Source organism: Rhineura floridana, chromosome 7, assembly GCF_030035675.1.
Source record: "Rhineura floridana isolate rRhiFlo1 chromosome 7, rRhiFlo1.hap2, whole genome shotgun sequence".
NCBI lineage: Eukaryota > Metazoa > Chordata > Lepidosauria > Squamata > Rhineuridae > Rhineura > Rhineura floridana.
In genome coordinates this window covers 122,398,330-122,422,235 of record NC_084486.1, presented here as the reverse complement: position 1 = coordinate 122,422,235, position 23,906 = coordinate 122,398,330, and the positions used below count along the sequence as shown (strand labels likewise).

Sequence of the window (23,906 nt, the reverse complement as noted above, 5' to 3'; positions counted from 1 at the left end):
ACTAAAGGCCCGCTTCCTATGTTGTGCGGAAGGGACCTCCTGCTATGTTATGTCTTGCAACCATTAGTGAATTATGTAAGCCTTCGATGTTGTGAGGTGCCTTGAACATGGTTTAACTATGGAAATGCAGCATACAAACAAACAATGATGAAAGACAGAGATGCAAAAAATTCAGTAAAATGTAAGTTTTTAAAATAAATTTCATTTAAAACTGTACAGGTTTGAACAATAGGGTTTCTATTATGAAGTTCTTATATAAGCTGTTAAGTACAATGAATACCCTTGCTAGCATCTTATGCAAGAACCAACTCTATCTAGTCTGTTAGTCTCTGCCCACAGGCATTTGTACATACTTAACAGTGGTGAATATAGAGGTCAATGGCTAGCAGGTTGGGTTGAAAATATAAGCCACAGTGATGAGACAACCTGCTACCACCCACCCCCTTGCACACACTCTTACAACAAAAGCATGCTTGCTAGCATGGCTCTTCTACACACCTTTTCCCTTATCACTCCTAATTCCAAAGGACTTTTAAATCACAGACAGCTTCAGGATGATTGGCTGTTAGTAATCAGGCAGACAGCAAAGATATGAGAGCCTTATTTGTCCTATAGCTGCTCACCAATACTTTAAAAGGGAACTCACAGTAAAAAATGTTTAGTGCCCAACAAGCGTCTCCCTTACCCCTCCTGCCTACAACAATACTTATCTGTATCTTTCCTACTGAAAGCAAGTGTCGTCTTTCCTACAGTAGGGCCCCGCTCATACGGTGGGTTCCGTTCCGGACCCCAGCCGTAAAGCGGAAATTGCCGTAAAGCGAAACCCATTGACGATAATGGGACGCATCACGCGAAAATGATGTCAAAATGGCGCTCGACGGAAAAAAACTGCCGTAAAAATGGAATAAGCGCCTTAATGCGGGGACTTTCCCTAATTGAAAGCCAGAGCATTAGCGAATCGCTGTAAAGCGGGGCCCTACTGTACTGTATTTTTAAAACCACCTTTTTATCTTAGCTAGTTGTAGCCTATTTGGTGCGAGTGTTTTTCCCACCTCCCAGAAGAACAAAACACATAGGTTGAGATGCAGGCCACATTCACACTGTACATTTATTCCACTATTATTCCACTTGAAACAGTCATGGTTTTCCCCAAAGAATCCTGGGAAGTGTAGTTTGTGAAAGGTGCTGAGAGTTGCTAGGAGACCCCTATTCTCCTCACACAACTACAATTCCCCAAGTAGTTTAACAGTCGTTCCTTTTCCCCTAGAGAACTCTGGGAATTGCCGGCCTGTAAGAGGACTATGGCTTTCCTAACAACTCTCAGTATCCTTCACAAATGACACTTCCCAGAATTCTTTGAGGGAAACCATGACTGTTTAAAATGGAACAATAGTTGAATAAATGTACAGTGTGAATGTGGCCGCAGAGACATGTAAGAGCGATTCTGCTCTTCTCCTTCCGGCTACATCTTCCCATTTACTCATGAAAAGCTGTTCCCAAGAGTAGGGAGACCCTAAAGGTGGCATGGAGGAGCTGCAGCTGGCAGGAGGAACTGGCAAAAATCTGGGGGCCCTCCTCACACAAGTCAGTACCACCTTCCCCTTGTGCAACAGTTCTCAGGATTCCATCCATATCTTTCAAGTGCCTGACACATTAAGCACAACAGCAGCGGCAGCAGCATATGCATAGCACTCCAGCATATTCAGAGTATTTCATGTATGGAATCTTGGTCATTCTACAATCATCTGGAAAGGTAGATCGGTGTTATCTAAGCAAGATTTGAACTGGAGTCTGTCTTATTCACAGTTCAAGCTCTTCAGCACTGCATCATACCGGCAGTCATACAGAGGGGAAAAAGATGTGCCGCTCTTTGAATACTACTGATATAAGGCTTTGGCATGGATACAAATAATCATGAGTGGAAGGAGAAAGTGTCTTGGCTCTGTTCCATGCACACGAGTGAGGAAGACTTTGCACGCTACAGTGCCACAATGTATCAGAGGTTAGGTTAGAATGTGAGAAAGAGTAATTAAAGCAAATACAGGCTGTAGTGCACAAAGCTCCAGCAAAGCCATAGAATGAGTCTTGAGGATACTGCTCCTCCACCTGGAGGCTGAAAGCCTTCCGGGAAGAAGCACATTTGCTGCGGGGCCAGAAGACATGCAAGAGGCCACTTCCAATGCCTGCATGCAAACGTGCCAGCACTTGGGAGGGAGGGTACATAAGGCCCTTCCGCCTGGCCCTCTCCCTCCTTCTCAGCGAGAATGCAGCACCCAGCCTGCCCTCCTGGTTTGCAGTGTGAGATTAGCTGGTCACCTGAGATGGGATCGAGTAGGGTTTTTTTGTTCTTATCTGTGACTAGTTTAGCAGATGGGGATTGTTTCGCTTACTCCATACTGTTCCAATCAGAGGTGCAGTTAGCAGTGGGTGCTGGTTAATTGGCTTTGGTCACTTGGCAGGTATGTGCAGGAAAGGGAGGAGGTGGATACCCTGAGGCACTTTTAGGTGAATAGTGACTCCAGAGACTTGTTCTCAGGCATGTGAGGTCTTGGGGATGTGGTATGGATCATTACTGGGATTAACTTGTTTCACTCACTCAGAGTTTTTTGAAGGGGCGTGAATCAGGAAGACCTTCCTCCTCACCCCAAGAAACGTGGCAGGGGGGGAAAGCTGGACTTAAGCCCAGCTTGACTCCCTCAGGATAGCCTTGCCCAGTAAGGACAGGCTTAGGAGCCTGACTGTGAGTTATAGTTTCCTGCGCATTATCTGACATCCCTATGCAGTTTAGTTTAGTTTCAATTTCACAGCATTTGAGTTGTAGTCAAGAAAGTGGTCCTAGTCTATCCCATATCTGTGTCTTGCTTCTTTATTTCTGGTTCATGTCACAAAAAGCTCATGCAAAGTTTTACACAAGAACTTACAAAAGGAACTCTGCTGGATCTGGGGCCATTCTTCCCAAGAAGTGCTCATCCCTTCCTTGAGCAGAAGAGGCTTTCCTCTAAAAGAAGGGCCCGTCTGGATCCAACCCATTGACTCTTGGTGAATTTTGCTAATCTTATGCCCAGGTGGTGTCAGGGGTCACCATGGTCAGGCATCTGCTGAGGACCCACATTGCAGCAGGGGGCCCACTGACAAGAGACCCCTGGGAGATAGACCCACTGGGGGGGGGATGACGAGTGAGCTGCCCAAGGACCCACCAAAACCCGGAGCAGAAACTGCCTATACCTGGGAATGGATGTCTTGAGACCAGCTCTTCTGGCAGACCCAATTCTCTCCCAAGCACTCTTACTTCATCTTTATGGAAATCTTTCAGTGGTTCTATTACTTTGCCCTGCAATGGAAAACAGTGCATTCTGCATTCAGAAAGTAACATAAAACTAATGAGAAAACCAATTTCCAAATACAATACTAAAACTACTGAGACTATAATTTAAGTCTTGTCTCTACCACCCCAGTGAAAATGTCACAGGAGCCAAGACAACAGTGCAGTGATTCAAAGCACTCAGTAGGGAGGCTTAGTAACTGCTGTGACATGGTATATACACATTCCATAAAATTAATGTAGTCTAGTTGCTTTGGTTTCCTACTGCCTAACTAACAAACAATAACAAATTCTGATTTATACCATAGATTGAATCAGAAATTGTTGTTCTGTTTATTCAGTACAAAATCTCTTTGAAAGTGTGCCTGTATGCAAATATTCATGGGCTGTTGTTGGGTTTTTTTTGGTGGTGGTGAGGCTTTATATGTAAAAGTACCACCACCAATCTCTAAAATTATTTTTTTAAAATATTGCCTAAAATGCCCAACATTACATACATAGCTAGGAAGGAAATGCAACAAATCTTGTACTACATACCACATTCAAGTGACCCATCTGAAAAGTTAGATGCAACTTGCTTTTATTTATTTATTTATTATTTGATTTATATCCCACCCTACCTCCCAGCAGGAGCCCAGGGTGGCAAACAAAAGCACTAAAAACACTTTAGAACATAATAAAAACAGACTTTAAAATATATTTACCTCTTCCCTCAACTTTCTGATGAGCTCTGTGTCATTGTGATGAGTCTTGATGACTTCTGCTTTGCCACTGGCAACCACAGAAGCACTTTCAATGAGATCAGGCCTCAACGTTCCCTGAGCGAGGAAGACTTCTTCTGGTTTCAGGTTCATTTCTCCAATAACTTCATTAGCAATCTACATTGTGGGAGAGGCGGGAAGAAAAGTGGAGAGAAATGTGGAGGAGATATTTTTCCATAATCAAGTCCCCACATTTTATTACAAACTATAAACTTCATTTGTCCTCATGAATTGCAACCCTCTTTACACGGTAAGGCATATCCATACTCAACATCTGCTATTTTGTAGGAAGTGGAAGTTTAATTTACCACCATTTATCCATCCTCTTTTAGCTTATTTTCAGTGTAACATTTTTTTTACCAAAGTGATGAACTCTGAAACGCTAGGTAAAAACAATGAACTGTATGACATTGTAGTCTTGTTCTTTTTAACCATAGACATTACATTATTAAAATATGCTAAATGCATTGTTTCTGTTGGCACTACAATATGTATATATGAATAATGTTTAGTATTTTATTACTGTGTTTCTATCACATTTTTATCATTCAAGTTGTTAGCAAAAATACATTCATTAATTTTTAGCAGAGCTAGCAATAAATGCATCACAAGAGTCTGTTCCAGCTGCAGCGCAAACCTCTAATAATAATGCAAGCATTCCTTTTGTAGCAATTTATGAAACAAAGAGGAATTAAGTGTCAGTTTGGAAAGCAAGCCTAAAGCACAAGTGTTCTAAGTGCCAAATTACGCTGCTGCTAAATTATAACAAGGTCATTCAGAATGTATACAAAATGCAATGAAGAGTGAGTGACCCCTACTGGAGAAAATGGTGGGCTCTACTTTAAAGCCTGTTTCATCTGTAATAAAAGCTGGATGCTGGCTGAGTGTTGTGCTGAATCAGGAGATGCACCCCTTTAATAATCAACTGCCACCACCTCCTCTGTGATCTTCCCAGCTTTCAGTACTTCAGAGCTATGTGACTTCCTCAGAGTAGGAAAGTAACACTTCTCCAAGCCATACCATGGATGGGTAAACACGTGGGCTGGATAAACACATGGCCAAGACAGATCTGGAGCTAGCACCAAGTCAGTTAATCACAGGCTTCTAACTCAAGATATTTTATTAAATGGTTCATTGTGCCCTTATTTCACTTTACCTTGAAGTGAACAGTATGTTCTAACTAGCCATTACACTTGAGACAGATCATAAACAGGTGATCTGAGATCGCATAATAAAGGAGGTGGTGTTTGATCCTGTAGTGGTGTTTAGATCAGGCAACAATCACATCTCTGAACAAGACTGCATCCAAAAATGTTGGGATCTGCTGAATTAACAGAAAAGGCTTCAAAGCTGCATGTTGAGAGGTTTGAATTAGAAAGCAAAATGTCCAAATCAGTCAACAAGCACAAGTGTTTGTGTGTGTAGAGAGAAATAGTGAATGTAAAACATTAAATGGGAAATCCAAGATCCTCCTCATGCAAACTAGGGTATATTAGAAGTTTCTCCCTAAATTCTGAAACAGATACCTTCACAAAAGTGTCACCAATAATTTTACGTTTTTCCTCAGGGCTTGTCGTCATATTCAGTGTTTTACTGATCCTTTTTCGTGGAGTTCTGTCTTCCTCAGAGATGGGCAGAGTTGTTGTACCATTGTAGAACGAATGAGCTGCATTTACCACTGAACAAACATACAAGATTTGCTGCTGTTAAGAAAACTTCTAAAATGAAAGGAAAACTTATTCCTTCTAGCTAAAACATCTTTCTCCCCCTTCACCTACCAAAATCTTTACTTTGCTCTTTCCAAAATTTATACTATTAAAGCTTTATCTACTGAAAAAAAAATTGTTTAAAAGATGGGGTACTAAAGAAAAAACAATTTGGCAACAAAACTGCAGAATCTAAAACCACATTGAACACAAACTTCTATAGACATTTATAGGTATAATAAAAGGCAACAACAAAAACTGCAGCCGGTCCTAACCCACAATACAGAGAAATGGCAGTAACCTTTTCTTCCATGACAGCAATGAGAGCTGCCTTATTATATATTAAGATTACTAAGGTTAATATGTCATTTTACAAAATAACAATCAAAAGACAGATCCCTGCTTTGCAGAGCTTATGATGACATGGAAGAGTCACAGATAAGAGGCAATGAATATGAGCAATAGCTGTTTGGGGTGCATCCCCAGGGTCATTCCTGCTGGTGAACTCTGTCGTTAACCAAGAGGAGGTACTTTCCAGAACTAAAGACTATCCCGATCCAGAGAAAAGGTTAAACCAAAGGTTTCATGGGAAGAGGGATGGGAAAGTAGTAAGAAAATTGGAGCTAGGCATGCATTCTAGGGAGAGTTTATGGGGCAAAAAAGGAGCATAGATGAGGCTGAGAATGGGAGACCCACAGAAGTGTTAGCTTCTACTATCTATCATGCTAAGAGAACATTTATTTGTAATCATCAAGAAGCAAACTGTTTGCCTTGTCTATTTGAAGTTCCAGCAGGTATTTTCCAAGAAAAAAAAATCCTAAATTGGGGTAGCTAATATGCTGCCCTCCTAGCATTGTTCAGCTACAACTCTCATCACTCCCGACCATTGGCCATGCTGGGTGGCGCTAATGGGAACTGGAGTTGAACAACATCTAGCAGGCGCCATGTTGGTTACCCCTGTAAAGAATCCTAATTCCTCAACTGGAATTATAGATTTTTCTTGTTTTTGTATTCATAACCAAGGAGTACCATAGTACCTTTGACTTGAATTCCCAACTTTTTGAGTGCCTCTTCCACAGACTGACTTTCCCTCTTGCGCATGAATCCATTATCTATGTGCACTGCTATCACTTGGTCTTGATTTAAAGCACGGTTCAGTAAAGCTGTACACACAGTTGAATCCACACCGCCGCTGAGTAAAACCTGCAAGGATTGAGAGGAGTAGGAATTATTAGATTAAATTCCATAATCCAAACATAGCATTTCCTTTGCTTTAATACTTTTGTATTGTTTGCTATATTATCAAAGTCATAGTACACTGAAGTCACTGTTGAACATGGTAGGATAGCATTGCAAAGAGGACATAGGCTAAAGCATGTAACCCAGGGATGGAGGAACTCCAAGTCCATAGGCCAGTCTTGGCCCATCAAGGGGTCGAATTTGGCCTGTGAGGTCATTTTTCCCAAACCACACCCACTTGTCAATCAGTGAATGTCACTTGTGATATCAGTGGTAGAGCAGGATTCAGTTCCATGTAGCTGTGCATGCTGTTTGCTACTTCCCATAGGGCTGGCAACACTCCCTGCACTGCGTTTCCTAAGCACCTGACAGGCAGCTGGGAACCCCGCACAAAAGATTTTGGCAGATGGGTGGGACAACCCAACCTGTCAGTTATGTGACATCATAATGATGCTGTGTGATTAACAGATAGGTCATCCTGCCCACCTGTGACAGTTGCCCTACAGGATGGACCAATGAGGTTCCCCCCTCCCCCGATGTAAACAGAAACCATTAAGTTACATCATCATCAAATGCTATTCTTATTAACAGGAACGAGCGTTGAGATCAAACTTGCAAACCTTACCAGGACTTTTGATGAGCCTACTTTCTCTTTGATATCTCGAATGCACTCCATTTCTCTGTTTTGAACTGTGAAGGTGCCACTGCAGCCAGCAATATCATAAAGGAAGTTCTTCAGCATTGCTTTCCCATTTACTGTAAGGCTAACTTCAGGGTGGAATTGTGCTCCATACAGTTTTTTAGATTCATTTGCTATAGCTTGGGAGGGTTTTTTAAAAAACAAAAGACAGAACACTTAAGAAATGCCATCAATATGAGATTTTATATGTGCATATATACTTAAAGGAGGGGATGAATCACATATAAATTATAAAAGTAACCACAGTAAAATATTGGTTAAAGTACAGTTAGAATTTGGATTCCCCACCCTGCCAAAATCTAAGCATATGCTGCTCTTATTCTGTGTGCAGATACACATAACAATTAAGCTATGAGAGGCTTACATTTGCCTAATCTAAAGCAATGAAAAAACAGCACGTGCAGAACAAAATCTCTGAACAAAACTTTCTTATGTAGTAAGGATTGTTCTTGGTTTTCTGATCATGGCTTGAGCAAAATAAATCACAACCCCTAGTTTGGATGTGATGCTAAGGAATTGTGGCTTGTTTCTCCTACATGATAGCAGGGAGAATCAGGATCAAAGCTGCTTTGGACATTTCCATCTTGAAGAGTAAGAGGAATCACAAATATGTGCTTCCTATTTGTAACTCTGTTGCATCCAAACTTCTCTAATTTAAAATACTGAAAACAATTTAACTCCTTGTCATTTACCACTGAAAACTAAAATAATTACCCATGCTTTTCTGTTTCAACTGGACCTTGCCAATATACATTTTTAAAATATTAACTTTTGCTTCAAATCCAAGAAGAAAAATGGCTGGGGTTTAAGTTTACATGGATAGGGAGATACCCAAGTCATAGAGAAGACCCACTAAAATCAGTGACTGTCCATTGACTTCAATGTTCATTCTGAGTATGACTAATATTGGATATCACCCATCAGTTTTGTATTATATTTATTCTGTATTTTGCCTGACAGGTTTTTTATGAGCAAATTGATGGCAATGATGTGGAAAATACAAACCTGCTATAACATTGCCAGACTGTGCAACAACTTTGAATCCATCTGCTACTTTATCTACGCTATCTCCATGGGTGAGCAGCACAATCTCTTCCTTCTGGAGTCCCCTAAGCAGGACCAAAAGAACATGATCACCAAATAAAATGTATAACATTATTAATAGCCATCAATTTAAAACACAATGCACCATTAAGTAAACAACAGGTTGGTTGATGTTGTCTTGCACCAATTAATATTCTTCGATTTTTTTCATGGTTCGAAATGTGAGCAAAGCAGAGCAACAGGAGGGAGCATGCGGGGGGGGGGCTGAGAAGGGAAAGTCTTTTCTGCTTCAGCAACAATTAATTCAACCTGTTTCCATTAAAAGTTGCCCCTTATAACCCAATTAAACCTCCCCTCCATTTTTAGGTGCCAAGAGTGTCTGCATACCTGAACAGTGAACATGTATTATCCAGAGTAATGCTGAAGACTCCATCTTCCCTAACATCTTTTTTGTGTACTGTACCTCCAAACACCTTGTTCATCATCTGTCAAAAACAGAAAAGTTTGTGAGCTGCCAACAATTCAGTCCTACCATCATCAATACTGTTCACCTCTGCACTAGCATCGTCATGCACAGAATTAGCCGGGGATAAGAAAGATCGTTCAGCACACCAGATGCCCATCATCAGCTACAGAGCTGCAGCTACTTTGGATATTAAAGCTAAGCACTGCAAATAATTTCTCTGAGTTCGTCATCCAGCCCCTCCTCTGCTTGCCTGCACTGCTCCCCACTTCACTGCTATAGAACGACCGGCTGGTTCTGATTTTCTCTTTTTAGCCTCAAAGGATTCCTACTAGCTCTTTAATGGTGGAGAATGCAGGGGGGGAAGAGAGAGGGCAACACATGCAGCATACAGGTGTCTGCTGCGCTCCCGCCTTTCTCCAGATCTCTAACTCGCACTAAAATCACTTACTTAAATAATTACAAACTTCTGGGAGAAAAAGAAGCTAGGTTTACTAAGTCATCTTTCTTTTGTCTTAGCGCAGGGTTTTCCAAAGTAGCTATTGCTGACCTAATTAAAAAAAACCTTGGGAACTATGAATCTCCGAAATAATGGGCATAGGTATGTACAGAGTGCATCTCCCTTATGAGGAACCTCTGTATTTAATAAGATTATTATTATTTATTAAATTTATATCCCCCCTTCCTCCCAGTAGGAGCCCAAACAGAAACACTAAAAAAAATCATAAAAACAGACATTAAAATATATTAAAACAAAACATCTTTAAAAACATCTTAAAAAAAAAAGCTTTAAAAACATCTTAAAAAGCAATTCTAACACAGGAGCAGACTGGGATAATGTCTCTACTTAAAAGGTTTGTTGAAAGCCACTACACTAAAGGTCCATTTCCTATGTTGTGTGGAACAGACCTCCCGATAAGATGGTATCTGCAGGAGGCCCTCACCTGCACAGCATAGTGATCAACTGGGTATATAAGGGGTAAGTCGATCTTTCAAGTATCGTGTCCCAAGCTGTATAGGGCTTTGTACACCAAAACCAGAACCTTGAACTTAACCCGGTAGCTAATGGGCAGCCAGTGCAATTCTTTCAGCAGCAGAATGACATGTTGGCGATACCCTGCCCCAGTGAGCAGTCACGCTGCCACATTTTGCACAAGCTGCAGCTTCCAGACCAACCTCAAGGACAGCCCCACATATTTATTTATTTATTTATTTATTACATTTATACACCGCCCCATAGCCAAAGCTCTCTGGGCGGTTTACAAAAATTAAGAACACTGAACATTAAAAACAAATATACAATTTTAAAAACCATACAAAGTTTAAAACCATGAAGCACAGATAAACAAGGCAAAAGACCTGGTGTCAGAGCTCAGCACGTGCTGTTAGAATGCCTGGCACAGATGTTAGGCTAAATGGCCTGTAATTTTTGGGATCCCTCCTGGATCCCTTTTTAAAGGTTGGTGTCACAATGGCCATTTTACAGTCTTTGGGTATGGAGGTGGATTTGAGAGACAAATTACATAACTTTGTTAGAAGATCAGCAATCTCACATTTGAGTAGAGAACTCTTGGGTGGATGCAATCTGGACCCAGTGATTTGTCACTTTATGCCTATTAAGTCTGGAACTTAATAAGGGAACAGCTACAGCACTGGGGGACTAGAGAAGACCTGCCCTGGGAGTGAGTACGTGAGCATCTGGGTGCTTGCTTGCTCGCTCCTCTAGGTTGCTGTCTCTCGAGACAGCTGAGGTTCCTGGTAACCTTGCAGCCTTACATAGAACACATCACAGTAATCCAACCTGGAGGTTACCAGTGCAAGGCCAACAGAGGTCAGGCTATCCCAGTCCAGAAATGGCCCCAGCTGTCTTACCAGCCGAAGCTGGTAAAAGGCACTCCTAGCCACTGAGGTCACCTAGGCCTCTACCAATGAAGATGGAACCAGGAACACCCCCAGACTATGAACCTGCTCTCTCAGAGGGAGTAAAACCCCATTCAAAGCAGGAAACTGACCAATTATCTGAAGTTGGGAACCATCAATCCACTGCACCTCTGTCTTACTAGGATTCAGACTTACTGTATTGGCCTTCATCCAGCCCACCACCAAGTCCAGGGCTTGCATGGCCTCTCCCACTTGAGATGTTACAGAGAAATAGTTGGGTATCATCAGCGTACTGCTAACACCTCATGCCAAATCTCCTGATGATTGCTCTCAGAGGCTTCAATACAGATGTTAAACAGCATTGGGGACAAGATGGTACCCTGCAGCACCCCACAGCATAACAGCCAGGGCCCCGAAAGACAATCACTCAATGCTATTCTCTGAAAATGACCCTGGAGGTAGGATCAGAACCACTGTAAAACAGTGCCTCCAATACGCATCTCATCAAGTCAGTCCAGAAGGACACCATGGTCAATGGTATCAAAAGCTTCCGAGAGATGAAGTAAGAATAATAGGATTGCACTCCTCCTGTCCTTCTCTCGAAAGAGGTCATAAATCAGGGGAACAAAGGCTGATTCAGTCCCATAACCAGGCCTGAATCCAGACTGGAATGGGTCAAGATAATCTGTTTTATCTATGAGTACTAGCAATTGCTATGCCACAACCCTCTCGATCACCTTCCTAAAAAGGGGGTATTTGCGACCAAGCAGTAGTTGTCACAAACCAATGGGTCCAGGGTGGGTCAGATCACTGCCTCTTTCAGGGCGGCTGGAACCACTCCCTCCCGCAATGACACATTGACCACACCCTGGATCCACTCAGTCAAACCTCCTCAGCAAGCTTTAATAAGTCAAGAACGGCAAGGGTCAAGAGGACACATTGCTGGCCGCATCAACGTAAGCACCTTGTCCACATCATCAAGCTGCATCAACTGAAACTGTTCTGAAGAAGTTGCAGCAGACCTCACTGGGGATTACACTAGATGTGGATGGGGCATCAAGATGCGAGCAACTTTACCCTCAAAGTGCCTTGCCAACAACTCACAGTGCACCTTCGAAGGGTCTAAGCTGATGTCAACAGATTCCTAACAATACGGAAAAGCTCCATTGGACGACTACTTGAGGATGCGATGGTGGCAGAGAAGTGGGCCGCCTTCGCTGTCCTAACCGCCACACAGTACAGAGTTATATTTTACTTGTGCCCAATCAGCCTCACAGCAATTGCGCTCTAGCCATCATCCAGCCTGTTTCATTGCCCTTAGCTTACTGGTGTAGCAAGGCGCAAACTAGGCTCCACAATGCCAGAGAGGGCGCTCAGTGGCAACCATGTCAAGAGCCAGATGCACCTCGTTGCTCCACAGTGTGACAAGGGCTTCAACAAAGTCACCTGCTCTATCTACTGGGAACTCCCCCAGGGCATTCAGTAATCCAGTGGATTTCATTAGTCTCTGTGAGCAGCCCATTTACTCTATCCACCATCCCTGCAGGGGAGGATTGTAACAGTAAATCTAAATGGAGATTCCACAATAGAATAGCTTATTTTATATTATTTATGATTATGATTCCTGGTAATGGTGAATAAAGGTTGATAATATATTGTCGTTTCTTGACGTTATTTCACTTACATTCACACACCTAAGAATTTGGTCTGCGGTCAGTGACAAGTGTATTAGCTTGTCAAGCAGTCACAACTCATACGTTTGGGAAACTCTGTCTTAGTGAGTGTTGAAGGGCTTCATCTCTTTTATGAGTGCCCTCTCCATCTGAAGTACAGAGGATGGCAACAGTGTGTGTGCGCATCAGTGAGAGAAAAGCCTTTTCAATAGTGCCCCCCTAGCTGTAGAATGCTCTCCCTAGAGAGGCTCTCCTGCTACCTACAGTGACATCTTTTTAGTACCAGATGAAGATCTCTTTTTTTGCTAACCCAGCCCTTTTAACATCTTTTACCATTGTTAGTGTTAAAATTTTGTTTCAAAAAATAATACTGTTTTAGTCTCTCTCCTGAAAGCATTTGAGCACTCTGTTTTCACCCCTATGGGATTACTCCAGCCCTTTCCATGTATTTGTATTTTTTTTTTCTGGGGCAAGGTTGTATTTTATCTTATCTATTTTTCTGTATTAGTTTGTGTTTTAATTTTGTGTCTAAATTGTTGTACATACCTAAAAGATGACGTTAATAAGAGACTAATACATGCAAATACAACACATTTCTTGACTGGGAGAGATTCACTAATGCAGTAAGAAAGAATTATGTAGCCTATCATCTTTAGCTTCCAACTGCAGAGGCTAGAGCTGCAACCCAAAGTATACTTCATTGGGAGTAAATCTCACTGAATTCAGTGCAATTTACTGTCAAGCAAGCATGCAATCGATTGGGCTGCACAACGTCCCAGAAGGTCTGCTCACAGCATCTTTATAATCGTGAGTGTATTTCTACTAAAGGATAATACAGAGTTATCAGTCTCCTGTTTAATTAGCCTCCCAAGGCACAGGAGATAATTTATTTTCAGTAGACTATGGAGCACTGCTTAGCTTCATCTTTGGTAGCATGCTTAGCAAAACAAATAAATGCATGCCTAAAAATTTTCTATGCCCTACTTAATTATTTTTCACTTGATCTCATCCCTGGATACCACAGAAGCCATTTTATTCCCATGTGGGCTGATGGAATGCATGATAATATTGCATATATTAATACCATAATTAAGTCAATCCACACAGTTATGTGCATTCTGAACCAGTCTAGAACACACAGCTATACACTGCTTATAAATACAACCTTGTTATGCAGATTCATATTGTTTCCTAACCCATTCCATCCCTGATTTCAGGACAAAGACCTAAAGGTGCTCGTGGCTGAGCTTAGATTTGAACACAGAACCACAGTCTACGGCTGTACACCCGTCTGAGGAATTTCCGTTTGAGGAACACTCAACAAGCCGCTAAGTTGCTTCTAAAGACCAATGCAAAAGTATAGGTTTGCTTAAGGTAAAATTCAGCAAGATAAGTATTAGGACAGTGTGGCTACCTCTTTTGGCTTATGTTAACCATCACAAAAGAGACACATCTACGTGTTTTACAGCCCACATTTTGGTGGGATACAATAATATAGTTTAATAATAGCATTATCAACTCTGAAATGGCTTTAATCTGACAGGTGTTGGTGGTGATTATTTACGGGGACCACAGGATAGATGTTTGTTGATTTTGTTTGTTTTATAAACAATTTCTAATGAAATTAATTATTTACCAAAAAAACTCTCCCCAGAGTTTAATTAACAGTTTGAAGGTTGAGTGTGAAAACAGTTTCAAGAAAAAAATCACCAAAGAAAACCCGCAACTGGCCATATCTCAAGTCGCTGAACCCAGCCTCTCATTCTCACCGACAACTGAATTGATAAACGTGTTCCTGGATTCTACCACTCAAGGCTGCAGCTGGAACACATAATTGCTCCTCCATTCTAACAACTTGCTATACACAGAAAAACTAGATGTCAGAACTTCTACTGTTCTATTGTCAGGGTTTCGGATTTATTTCTTTTAAATGGAAGAGAAATCATGTAAGCCCCTACCTGCCGTCTGAGCATTACAACCCTAAAACAGATTTATCACCCAGTCTGCTTGAGAACCCAGCACCAATAATGAGTGCGTTCAGGAAGGTATAGGTATCTAATTTATCATAAACATGATCTAGCTGTGTGTCTGCACTGGACATATGGAAACATGCATATACAGAAGAAAGGAAAGTTTCCAGGTGGGAACTGGCAGCGTCTGTCATTTTCTGTGAAGGATGGAGTAGGGAATTAAGAGCTACTTTTGCATAGAGAGTAGACTGTGCCCTTGTATATTGCTTCTGTATATACCCTATATAAAAATATACCCTGCTCCTGATTTTCCTCTCTGTTATTTCTTAAGTTGTTGATGTTACATAAGTATTACATTTTACAGTTGTACCTAAGATAAGCAGGAAATAACTTTGTATTTTATTATGTATTTCTTATTATAATCCCTTTAATCTTTGTATTATACAGATATTATGTTAAGCATTGACATATATTGTTTATTATGTTCCAGTGGTGGCTGGTGGCTCCATGTCAGTGGAATCCGCTCTGGATTTTAGTCCAAACTTTCAAGGAGCTGTCCAAGGTGCTGAAGCTACTCCTTGCACCTCAGAAGCAGGCTTCGGCAGGTTGCAGCGCCTTGGAAGTTTGGACTAAAGCCTGGAGCAGATTCCACTGCCTCACTGACATGGAGCCACCAGCTGTCATTGTTATGTTCTATGTTGAAAACTACCCTGGAGTCTCTTCAGAAAGGGTGGTATAAAAATGTAATAAATAATTTCTAAAAACTTCATTGTTATTTCTGGTTCCAATATCCAGCTCCTTTCGCGATACAGCAATCATTAATAAAGTACTAGGATATCACTATTCCATTTGTTTATTATAGTGTTCATACAGATGTGAAAAAGCTTGTCATTATTCCTTTAACATCACACCATAGTGAAAGTTTATCCATTCCACTTGGACCACCAGTAGGCCCGTATTTCTGTCTTGGATCACAGGGTTCACAAACATCTGGCTACTCCTTGTGCATATAAGCATGACTATTACAGCCAGCAATTTAAAAACTTGCTTTATTATTATTTCTCACTATACTGTAACTGATCTCTCACAAAGCCTTGCTATTTAATGGAGTTCTGTTTTGACATGGCATTCATCATGCTTGACTGCTTCTACATTGTTACAACAAACTTTTAAGCTGAGTACTTGGTTTTACATAGACAAATAGAGCCTGTATACCTTGTGCAAGCTCACCCAGGCTCAGTCCTGGGGCTGGTAGTGTTTTTTGGATCTGTGTACTAATGTGAGGCAGTATAACTCTGGGATAGTTCCATTTATATAGACAGAAATCACTTTTTGTGTCCCCAGATTTTGTCAAGGCTTTTCAATGACTTCAGGTCAGCCTTGCATGGAACATAAGAACCCCTCTGCTGGATCAGAACAAAGGCCTATCTAGTCCAGCATTCTGTTCTCACAGTGGCCAACCAGACGCCTATGGGAGGGAAGCTCATAAGCAAGACATGAGTGCAATAGCACACTCCCACTCTGGTTCCCCAGCACATGGTACTGAAACATATTGCCTTGGATAAAAGGTAAAGGTGTCCCCGCACTTATAGTGCGAGTTGTTTCCGACTCTTAGGGTGACGTCTTGCAACGTTTACTAGGCAGACCGTATATATGGGGTGGGATTGCCAGTTCCTTCCCCAGCCTTTCTTTACCCCCCAGCGTATGCCGGGTACTCATTTTACCAACCACGGATGGATGGAAGGCTGAGTGGACCTCGACCCCTTTTACTGGAGATTCGACTTCCTCCTTCCATTGGAATCAAACTCCAGCCGTGAGCAGAGCTTCGGCTGCATTACCGCCGCTTACCACTCTGCGCCACGGTCATTGCCTTGGATACATAAATATAAATGAACTTCATAAAAGGGAGAAACAGCCACACAAAGGATCTCTCAGTCTCTCTTCCTGCTCTCACAGAAACCTGGATTTCTTCAAGTGACACTGCTAGCCTGGTCTCTCCTCTCTCATGAGATTCATTACATGTTTCCCACTGGACCCATCCTACAGGGCACGTGATACAGTAATCTACTACTGGTCTTGTGTTCTTTCCAGTTCCAAATTCTCTTTTCCCTTTACCTTTTTGCTTTCTCATGTTGAAGTTCATGCTCATTTTAATTTATAGATTGCTACAACATACTGTTCTCCAGGCTCCTAGTCATCCCCCACTTTCTAAGTTCCAGTTTACCTTTTCCCTCACTTTCTGCTTGGTGCTCTTGCTCTTGGCAGTTTCAGTATCTATACTCCAAAGTTCTCTCTCTTCTCCATTCTTTTATACTAACCTACATTTGTCCCTGCTCATTCTGCTGGTCACATCTTAGGCCTTGTCATTTCGTCACACTGCCTCATTTCCAATTTCGGCTCTAGTTAAGGTATGTCAGGTCCAATATTTCTAAATGTCAACCTTTTCTATCTACCTATTCTAATACTATCCTTAGTCACACTCTCATTCTACCGTATGCCAATTATTGCAATAATTTGCTTACTGATTTTCCTACTTCTCCACTTAAACCAATTATCTGTATTCTCAACACTTCTGGCATGCTTCATTTTCTTCTCTTCACGCTTTAATCATGTTACACCTCTGTAAGGTTCCTCTGCTCTAGCTTCTTTTACTGTCCCACACTGAATTTAGACTTCTGCTAAACTTCCAGGCCTCGTTATGGTTATGGCCCTTATCATTTTTGTTGTTTTCTCTCTATTCTCCTTCTTGGTCTCACCATTCATCAACTACAAATCTGCTTACTAAGCTTCTGCTTCCTTGTGCTATTCCTTGCCTTGTATATTCTCTCTCACGACTCCTTAGGCATGGAACTCTCTCTTTTGAATTATTTGGCAGCCCTCCTCTTTGTCCTCATTCAAAAAACTATTAAAAACACACATCTCTTTCCTTTTGGCATGTCCTTCTTGGTTGTGATTATTTCTTATTGTTAGGCAATTCCCGCCCCCCCCCAACTTTTTGTTTGTTGGCTTCCATTTCTGCTTCACCCAGCTTGTACACAAACTGTCCCTCCAAATCACCTCTCCTTCTGTCTCATATCATTATCAGGACTGTGAGAGCCCGTGAGGCAGGGACCTATGCATTTTATTCATGTTCAGGACTTTGTATATCTTAAGTGCTTCCATAAATAGTGAACGAGAAAAAAAGCTTCTCTTTTTTTGTGGGGAGGGGGGTAAGAAAACATAACGTGTGTGTAAACTTCTCAGTGCCTTAATCATAATCCCAGATTAATCTGTGTAAATGTTACACGTAAATATCAAGGCTAAAATAAAATACCAAAACAAACCAATTTAATGTAACTGACAGACCACAGCAATCCCATTTTTTAAATTATGCATATTTTTCCCTTCCAGAGTGATGGCCTCAAAAGGCTCATGAATCACCACACAGCAGGCTTCTGTGCACTTAGAACAACAGACCTGCTTGCAAAATCCTTGTATCCATGCACAGACTGCACCTGCATTCTGCATTACTAAAAATTCCTGTAAGGAATTAACACATAATTTCTCCATTTCTTCAGAAAAGCCATTTGTCTGCTTAAATCTACTTCAAATAATTTCCATACATTGTACTGTTACACGATAAGCTCTTTTACCCAAGTCATAAAACCACAGTCATAAAATGATATTTGTGGAAGATGGGAGTTGCACCTGCATGCCATAGCAGATTCCAAGAACTGGTTTGCCTATTGTAAATATTGCTGGATCGAACCAGGGAGCATCTTCTGCATAAACCGAATTTGGTCCTCCAGATATGATAATAGCCCTGCAAAGGAGACAGATCATTTTAAAAAGATTGATTTTGGAAGTAAACACTGCGGTAATAAAATTTACATTTTGCCATCTACTTGCACAAAACCTTTATAAAGGGAATCATGGCATCTTAATCTATAAAATGAGCAAGATGTGCATTACTGGAACAGCGAATTGTCAAGACTGACATTATCTAGACTAAAAAAATCTGTTCATCAGCACAGCTTTTTAAAAATTATAACAAGTAAATGAGACCCACCATATAATTAGCTTTTGAATGCAACATTCAGAATTGCTGAAGTGTTCTTCTGAATGTCAGCAACCAGCAAAAACTAAAATTATGTTAGATGCTATGTCTCAAATCTCCTAGTTTAAAGATTTAAGAGCAATTTAGATTCAAGAATCTGAGGTTTCCAATTTTCCATACCAAGAAAAATTATTTTAGGTGCAGAGAGAATCTTGAAAATGAAATAGATATTGAAACAGCTAGCTTAAAAGGGCAAGTTAAACACTATACATTCTGCAAATGGCTTCATTTGGACAGTATGGTAAGCCAATGTATGGCTTACCAAGACTGTGCAAACATGCTGGCTTCCAGAGAAGAGCCCACCCCTGCTTTCTGCCTCCTCAGACTTTTTAACTCAGTGCAGAAGAGCAGCTAAGCCATGGTTTGGCTTAGCATATTGTCTGAAATTGGTATCGTGGTTTAGGTATCACAATCCCAGGTTTGGACAACACATTAAGCCAAACCTTGGCTTAGCTGTCGTATTACACTGAGCTAAAAGGCCCAGAGAAGAGCAAAGCATGTGCGGTATTCTCCTTGGGAACCTTCATATTTTTGCTGAGCCATGGTTTGGCCTAGCATTATGTGCAAATGGGGCCACTGTCTCCTTCCATAATTTCCAAGTTAATCTCATATTCAGAGGTCCTCAAGATGTAAACAAACATCCCTCTGTGCACCATTCTTTCCACCATTTCCACAGATATGACAGCAGGGAGAATGAAGAGGCCTAGACCCAAGACCTAGTCTTTCCCCTTTTTGTGTGTACATGTCAGTGATATTTGGCCAACACCAGTTACTATTAGGAGGCAGACAGCCATAATGCCACCATTCTGTCTCCCTTACATTCACTGTAGGTCTAGACACAATTCTGATGTTGCCCAATTCTGACTGGGGGACATTATTCATTCCCTTTTAGCCTCACATTCTACACAAACGTTCCCTTAATGACTGACTACAGTTTTTAGACTTTGACAAATACAGCAGCTCTGCTTCTAATGAGGGCAGATTGCACAAAGTATATTACTCCAGTGCTACAATGTCTCTACTACCTTCCTACTATCCTGCAGGCACAATTTAAGGTGTTGATGTTTACCTATAAAGCTGTACATAGTTAATGCTGTCTTATGCCCTATGTTACAGTTATTTATTAGGTTTCTATCCCAAGTTCGACCATCAGGTCCTCAAAGCAGATCACAACATTCTAAAATACCATTTTACCTTAGAGCAGTAATCTCTTGTCTCTAGAGAATCTCCAAAATCCAAGTCTAAATATTATCTAGAAATACTTAAAAGCCAGAACAGGGGCATGCTATGAACCTAAAAGTACAGATCCCAAAAAGGTTCCCTAATGTAATAGTTAAAAGGAGGGAGGAGCAACTCTTTGCAAAATGTTACATATGAAACCAATTTATAGAGCTCTTTTCATTGCATTAGTGAACCTTTTTTTAAATTTTTAGAAGTGACTTAAAATATTCTTATCTGGGCTGACTTTTAATGTCTTGGAATGTGGGGGTAGGGGAAATATAATTCTGATATTGAACTTGCAATGGTTCAATAGGCATTTTATTTGTAGGCTTGGGCAAATGTTTCAGCTGAACTCTTTTTGGCTTGAGCTTTCAACAGGGAACATTTTTCCCATAGGCCTCTGAGGACCTAGACACACAATCTATGGAATCAAGTAGTAAAGTTTTTCTTGGACAGCACCACAGGGGATGGGGTGTTTCATATTCAAATATTCCCCCATGGTGGGCGGAATCTTTGTACCATGCAGAGAAAACAGCACATCAGGGAGAAGAGTTAACCTAGCATCTCACATGCCAGCTTCAAGCATACAATTTGAGATATGACTGTCTTGGAAAAAGCTTTAAGCCACTTCAGCCATTGATTGCATGAATTGGCCCTTAGAGCCTTCTGGGCCCTTAGAGCCTTCTGGATGTGCCATAACTACAATGGACACACCCATAGGTTGTAAGCCTATTCCTACCTCTTGAGATTCTCCATTATTAAAGAAGCATTTAGGTTTTAGGGGCCAACAGATTTGGGTGGATTTCTTCCAAGACAGTACCAATTCAGACTGTAGACAGGGGATATTCATGTTTGACTGTTCACTACAGTTCCTGCTTAGCCCAAAGTTTTACACTTAAATGTTTCTTCCCCCACATTTTATATCAATATGAAACAAACAGCCAACCAAGAGCTCTTGGGATAGGGCGGGATACAAATAAACTGGGTAGATAGGCAACTAATCTGTTTTTAATTTGGGAATTGTGATAAATTCCAGAATGCCACCTGGCTCGTCACACATTTTCTGAGCTTCTGACACCAAATATATTGTGCATTCTATGCACACCTTGAATATTCAGACAGACCATTTATGTCTATTGTCATCTATAAAAATAAGTGCAAATGAAACAAACAAATCTATTCAGTTAAGTAAATATATAAAAATCACGTCCAAGTCTTTTGCTGGAATGTGTTAATTTAGTGTGTGTTTTATACAGCTTTAACCCAAGAAGAGCACAAGTTGTTTGCTTGAATTTGTAGCAGAAACGGAACAGCAATATAAATATTCACTCAGGAGAATAGGTATGCAAAGGATGTTGTCTTCCATGTATTTAACTTAAGTTGTGAATATTTCTGTTATTACAATGTTTCAGAAGAAAAACAGGCAGGCACATTTTAAAGCAAGAACACGAACGGTATGAATCAGGCAAAGAATAATTTGAATGGAATATATAGAGAAGACAGTGTTGTCATGGCAAGCCCATTATCTCATGAAGGAACAGATGTCTTGCCAACCTTTGTCCCTGTTGGCGAGATATCCAGGCCTCCTCTAAGTGGTCTTTTTAAACAAGCATGGGAAGGATTAAGTGGGGGATTGTTCCTCCTACCACACCCCCGCCTTAAAACATCCTAACCACCTTCACCCCTGGAACTCACAGAATTGGCTGGATTTGCAGACATCTCTGGAAAACATTTACTAGAATTACTATTATGCTGATGATCTTGTTGAACTATGAAATAGGAAGAACCTGTCTTACTCCTAACAGAGCTTTACAACCCAAAACCAACTGCAGCATAACTTTTAAATATTATGTCACAAGACTGGCAGATGTGGGAAAACAAGTGCATACCTGCTGCCACTGCATTTGTAATATTCTGACCAGCAAAGCTTTTACAGGGAGGTAAATGGACGTGAAATCATCTAAGCTGTTATCTTGTGCATTCGATCTTACAAGCACGTGTGTATGAATTCATCTCCTTTGTAGAGCGAAGAGGTAGCTAACTGGGACCCTTCAGATGTTGTGGACTGCCAACTCCCATCAGCCCTAGCCAGCATGGTCACTAGTCAGGGATTATGGAAGTTGTAGACCAGCAACTGCTGGAGGGCCAAAGGTTACCCCAGTATAGTCCTTGATAGTCTTAGGCACTAAAAAAAAATTTTTTTTATGGGGCTGCTATACTGCACTTCTGGTTTTCACCAGCAGTCTTTACTTTGAAATTGATGGGATGTCATTTCTTCTATCAATCTTGTTAGATCTTTCAGTGCCATGATGATGGTCTAAGTCAGGGATACCTCACCTATAGCTCTCTAGATGTTGATGGATTACAACTCTGGACTAAGCTTCCATCATCCCTAACCACTGGCTATGCTGGCTGGGGCTGATGGCAGTTGGGAGTCCAACAACATCTGGATGGCCACAGGTTAGCAAACTCTGGTCTAAGTGATGCAACTGCGGCACTTGGCAAGTATTCCAAGAGCTACTTGAATGGTTGTGCTCATTCTTAAACTGAAAGATTCTAGAGGGTGCAATAAGCAATTGCTCATCATCTTGGAGGTGAGGAAGAACCAAATAGTCCTTGTATGGTAATGGCACCCCCCCTTCTGGAGGCATGTTTGTTGGGAGTTCACTATTCAAATGAAATTTGCTTTTTTTTTTTTACACACACACCCAGCTTTCTGGTGGCTATGATTTGATTGTTTTTGAGCCCTGAAGCTCTTTTGTTTTTATAGTACTGATTTTGTGGTTTTATTATTGATGTTACTGATATTTTACTGTTATCTTAATTGTGCTCTATGATTTGTAATGATATGTTTAATTTAATGTAAACTGCATTGAGGTAGTTTGTGAAGCAAGCAGTATATAAATATATTAAATCATCATGTTCACCTGTCTTTTTCCTAGGGAAACCTGATAGATTTCATCCTATGCTATATAAAAGTTAATGCTATACTACTGGGTGAAAATGGCAGAAAGATTTTGAATTAAAGTGTCATCAGCATGTTGACAATACTAGATTTTTCTGTTCCATTCAACCCTTACTTCCCACAATCTCAGTGTGTCTAGCCATACTTACAGATAGGATCCTCACATCTTCTGATTGGAAACAAGTCAAACTAGGAATTCCACCTACTGATCTTGAGTCTGACCCAGAGCACTCTAAGTTTACCATATATGTGCACATTAAAATACCAAACCAGAATGGTCTTTGATGGGTGCCTTGACTACTAAAACCCCTCTTTCTCAAGTCTAGAACTCTTTCAGAAGGAGTTTTGATGTGCTTTAAAAAAACAGATTATATCAGAATCAGAGCCAATATACTTTCTTTTTTTAAAGGGGGGTATGTTATACAGTCTGTACCACTTCAAAATGTGGCTGGCAAGTGAATATCCATTCCATTAAAGATTCTCTAAACTTATTATTTTGATTTATTACCTGACTTTCACCCTAAGGTCCCAGGGCGGGTCAAAAATTTAAAATACAACAGGAAAGGCAGTTTAAAACAAATTACAATCAAAAGAATAGGGCGAGTCCTAAAGCTACACATCTTAAATGTCAAGGGCTAGGGCAAAGATGTACATCTTCCGCATTTGATGAAAACTGTATAGAGAAGGTGTGAAACACACCTCTCTGGGAAGGGAGTTCCATAACTCAGGGGCTGCAATAGAGAATGCCTCTCTCAGGCCACACAAGCTTCTGAGGGCAGTGTAACAAGCAAGAGCCTCCCCCCCTTCCCCGCTGATCTTAACACCCAAGGGGGTCTGTAGAGAAGGAAGCAGACTTTCAGATATT

At 41.0% G+C, this 23,906-nt stretch overlaps 1 protein-coding gene across 1 annotated transcript in view; it reads right to left on the bottom strand.

Moving 5' to 3' along the window:
* Positions 1 to 23,906, bottom strand: part of GMPS (guanine monophosphate synthase) — a 50,198-nt gene that overhangs the window by 12,480 nt on the left and 13,812 nt on the right. Inside the window, exons 3-10 of the mRNA XM_061637113.1 lie at positions 18,447 to 18,561; positions 9,160 to 9,257; positions 8,734 to 8,837; positions 7,654 to 7,847; positions 6,827 to 6,992; positions 5,610 to 5,761; positions 4,027 to 4,200; positions 3,226 to 3,331 (exon numbers count right to left, since the gene is read on the bottom strand). Of these exons, the coding sequence (XP_061493097.1) occupies positions 3,226 to 3,331; positions 4,027 to 4,200; positions 5,610 to 5,761; positions 6,827 to 6,992; positions 7,654 to 7,847; positions 8,734 to 8,837; positions 9,160 to 9,257; positions 18,447 to 18,561 (1,109 nt within the window). The remainder of the gene's footprint in view (positions 1 to 3,225; positions 3,332 to 4,026; positions 4,201 to 5,609; positions 5,762 to 6,826; positions 6,993 to 7,653; positions 7,848 to 8,733; positions 8,838 to 9,159; positions 9,258 to 18,446; positions 18,562 to 23,906) is intronic.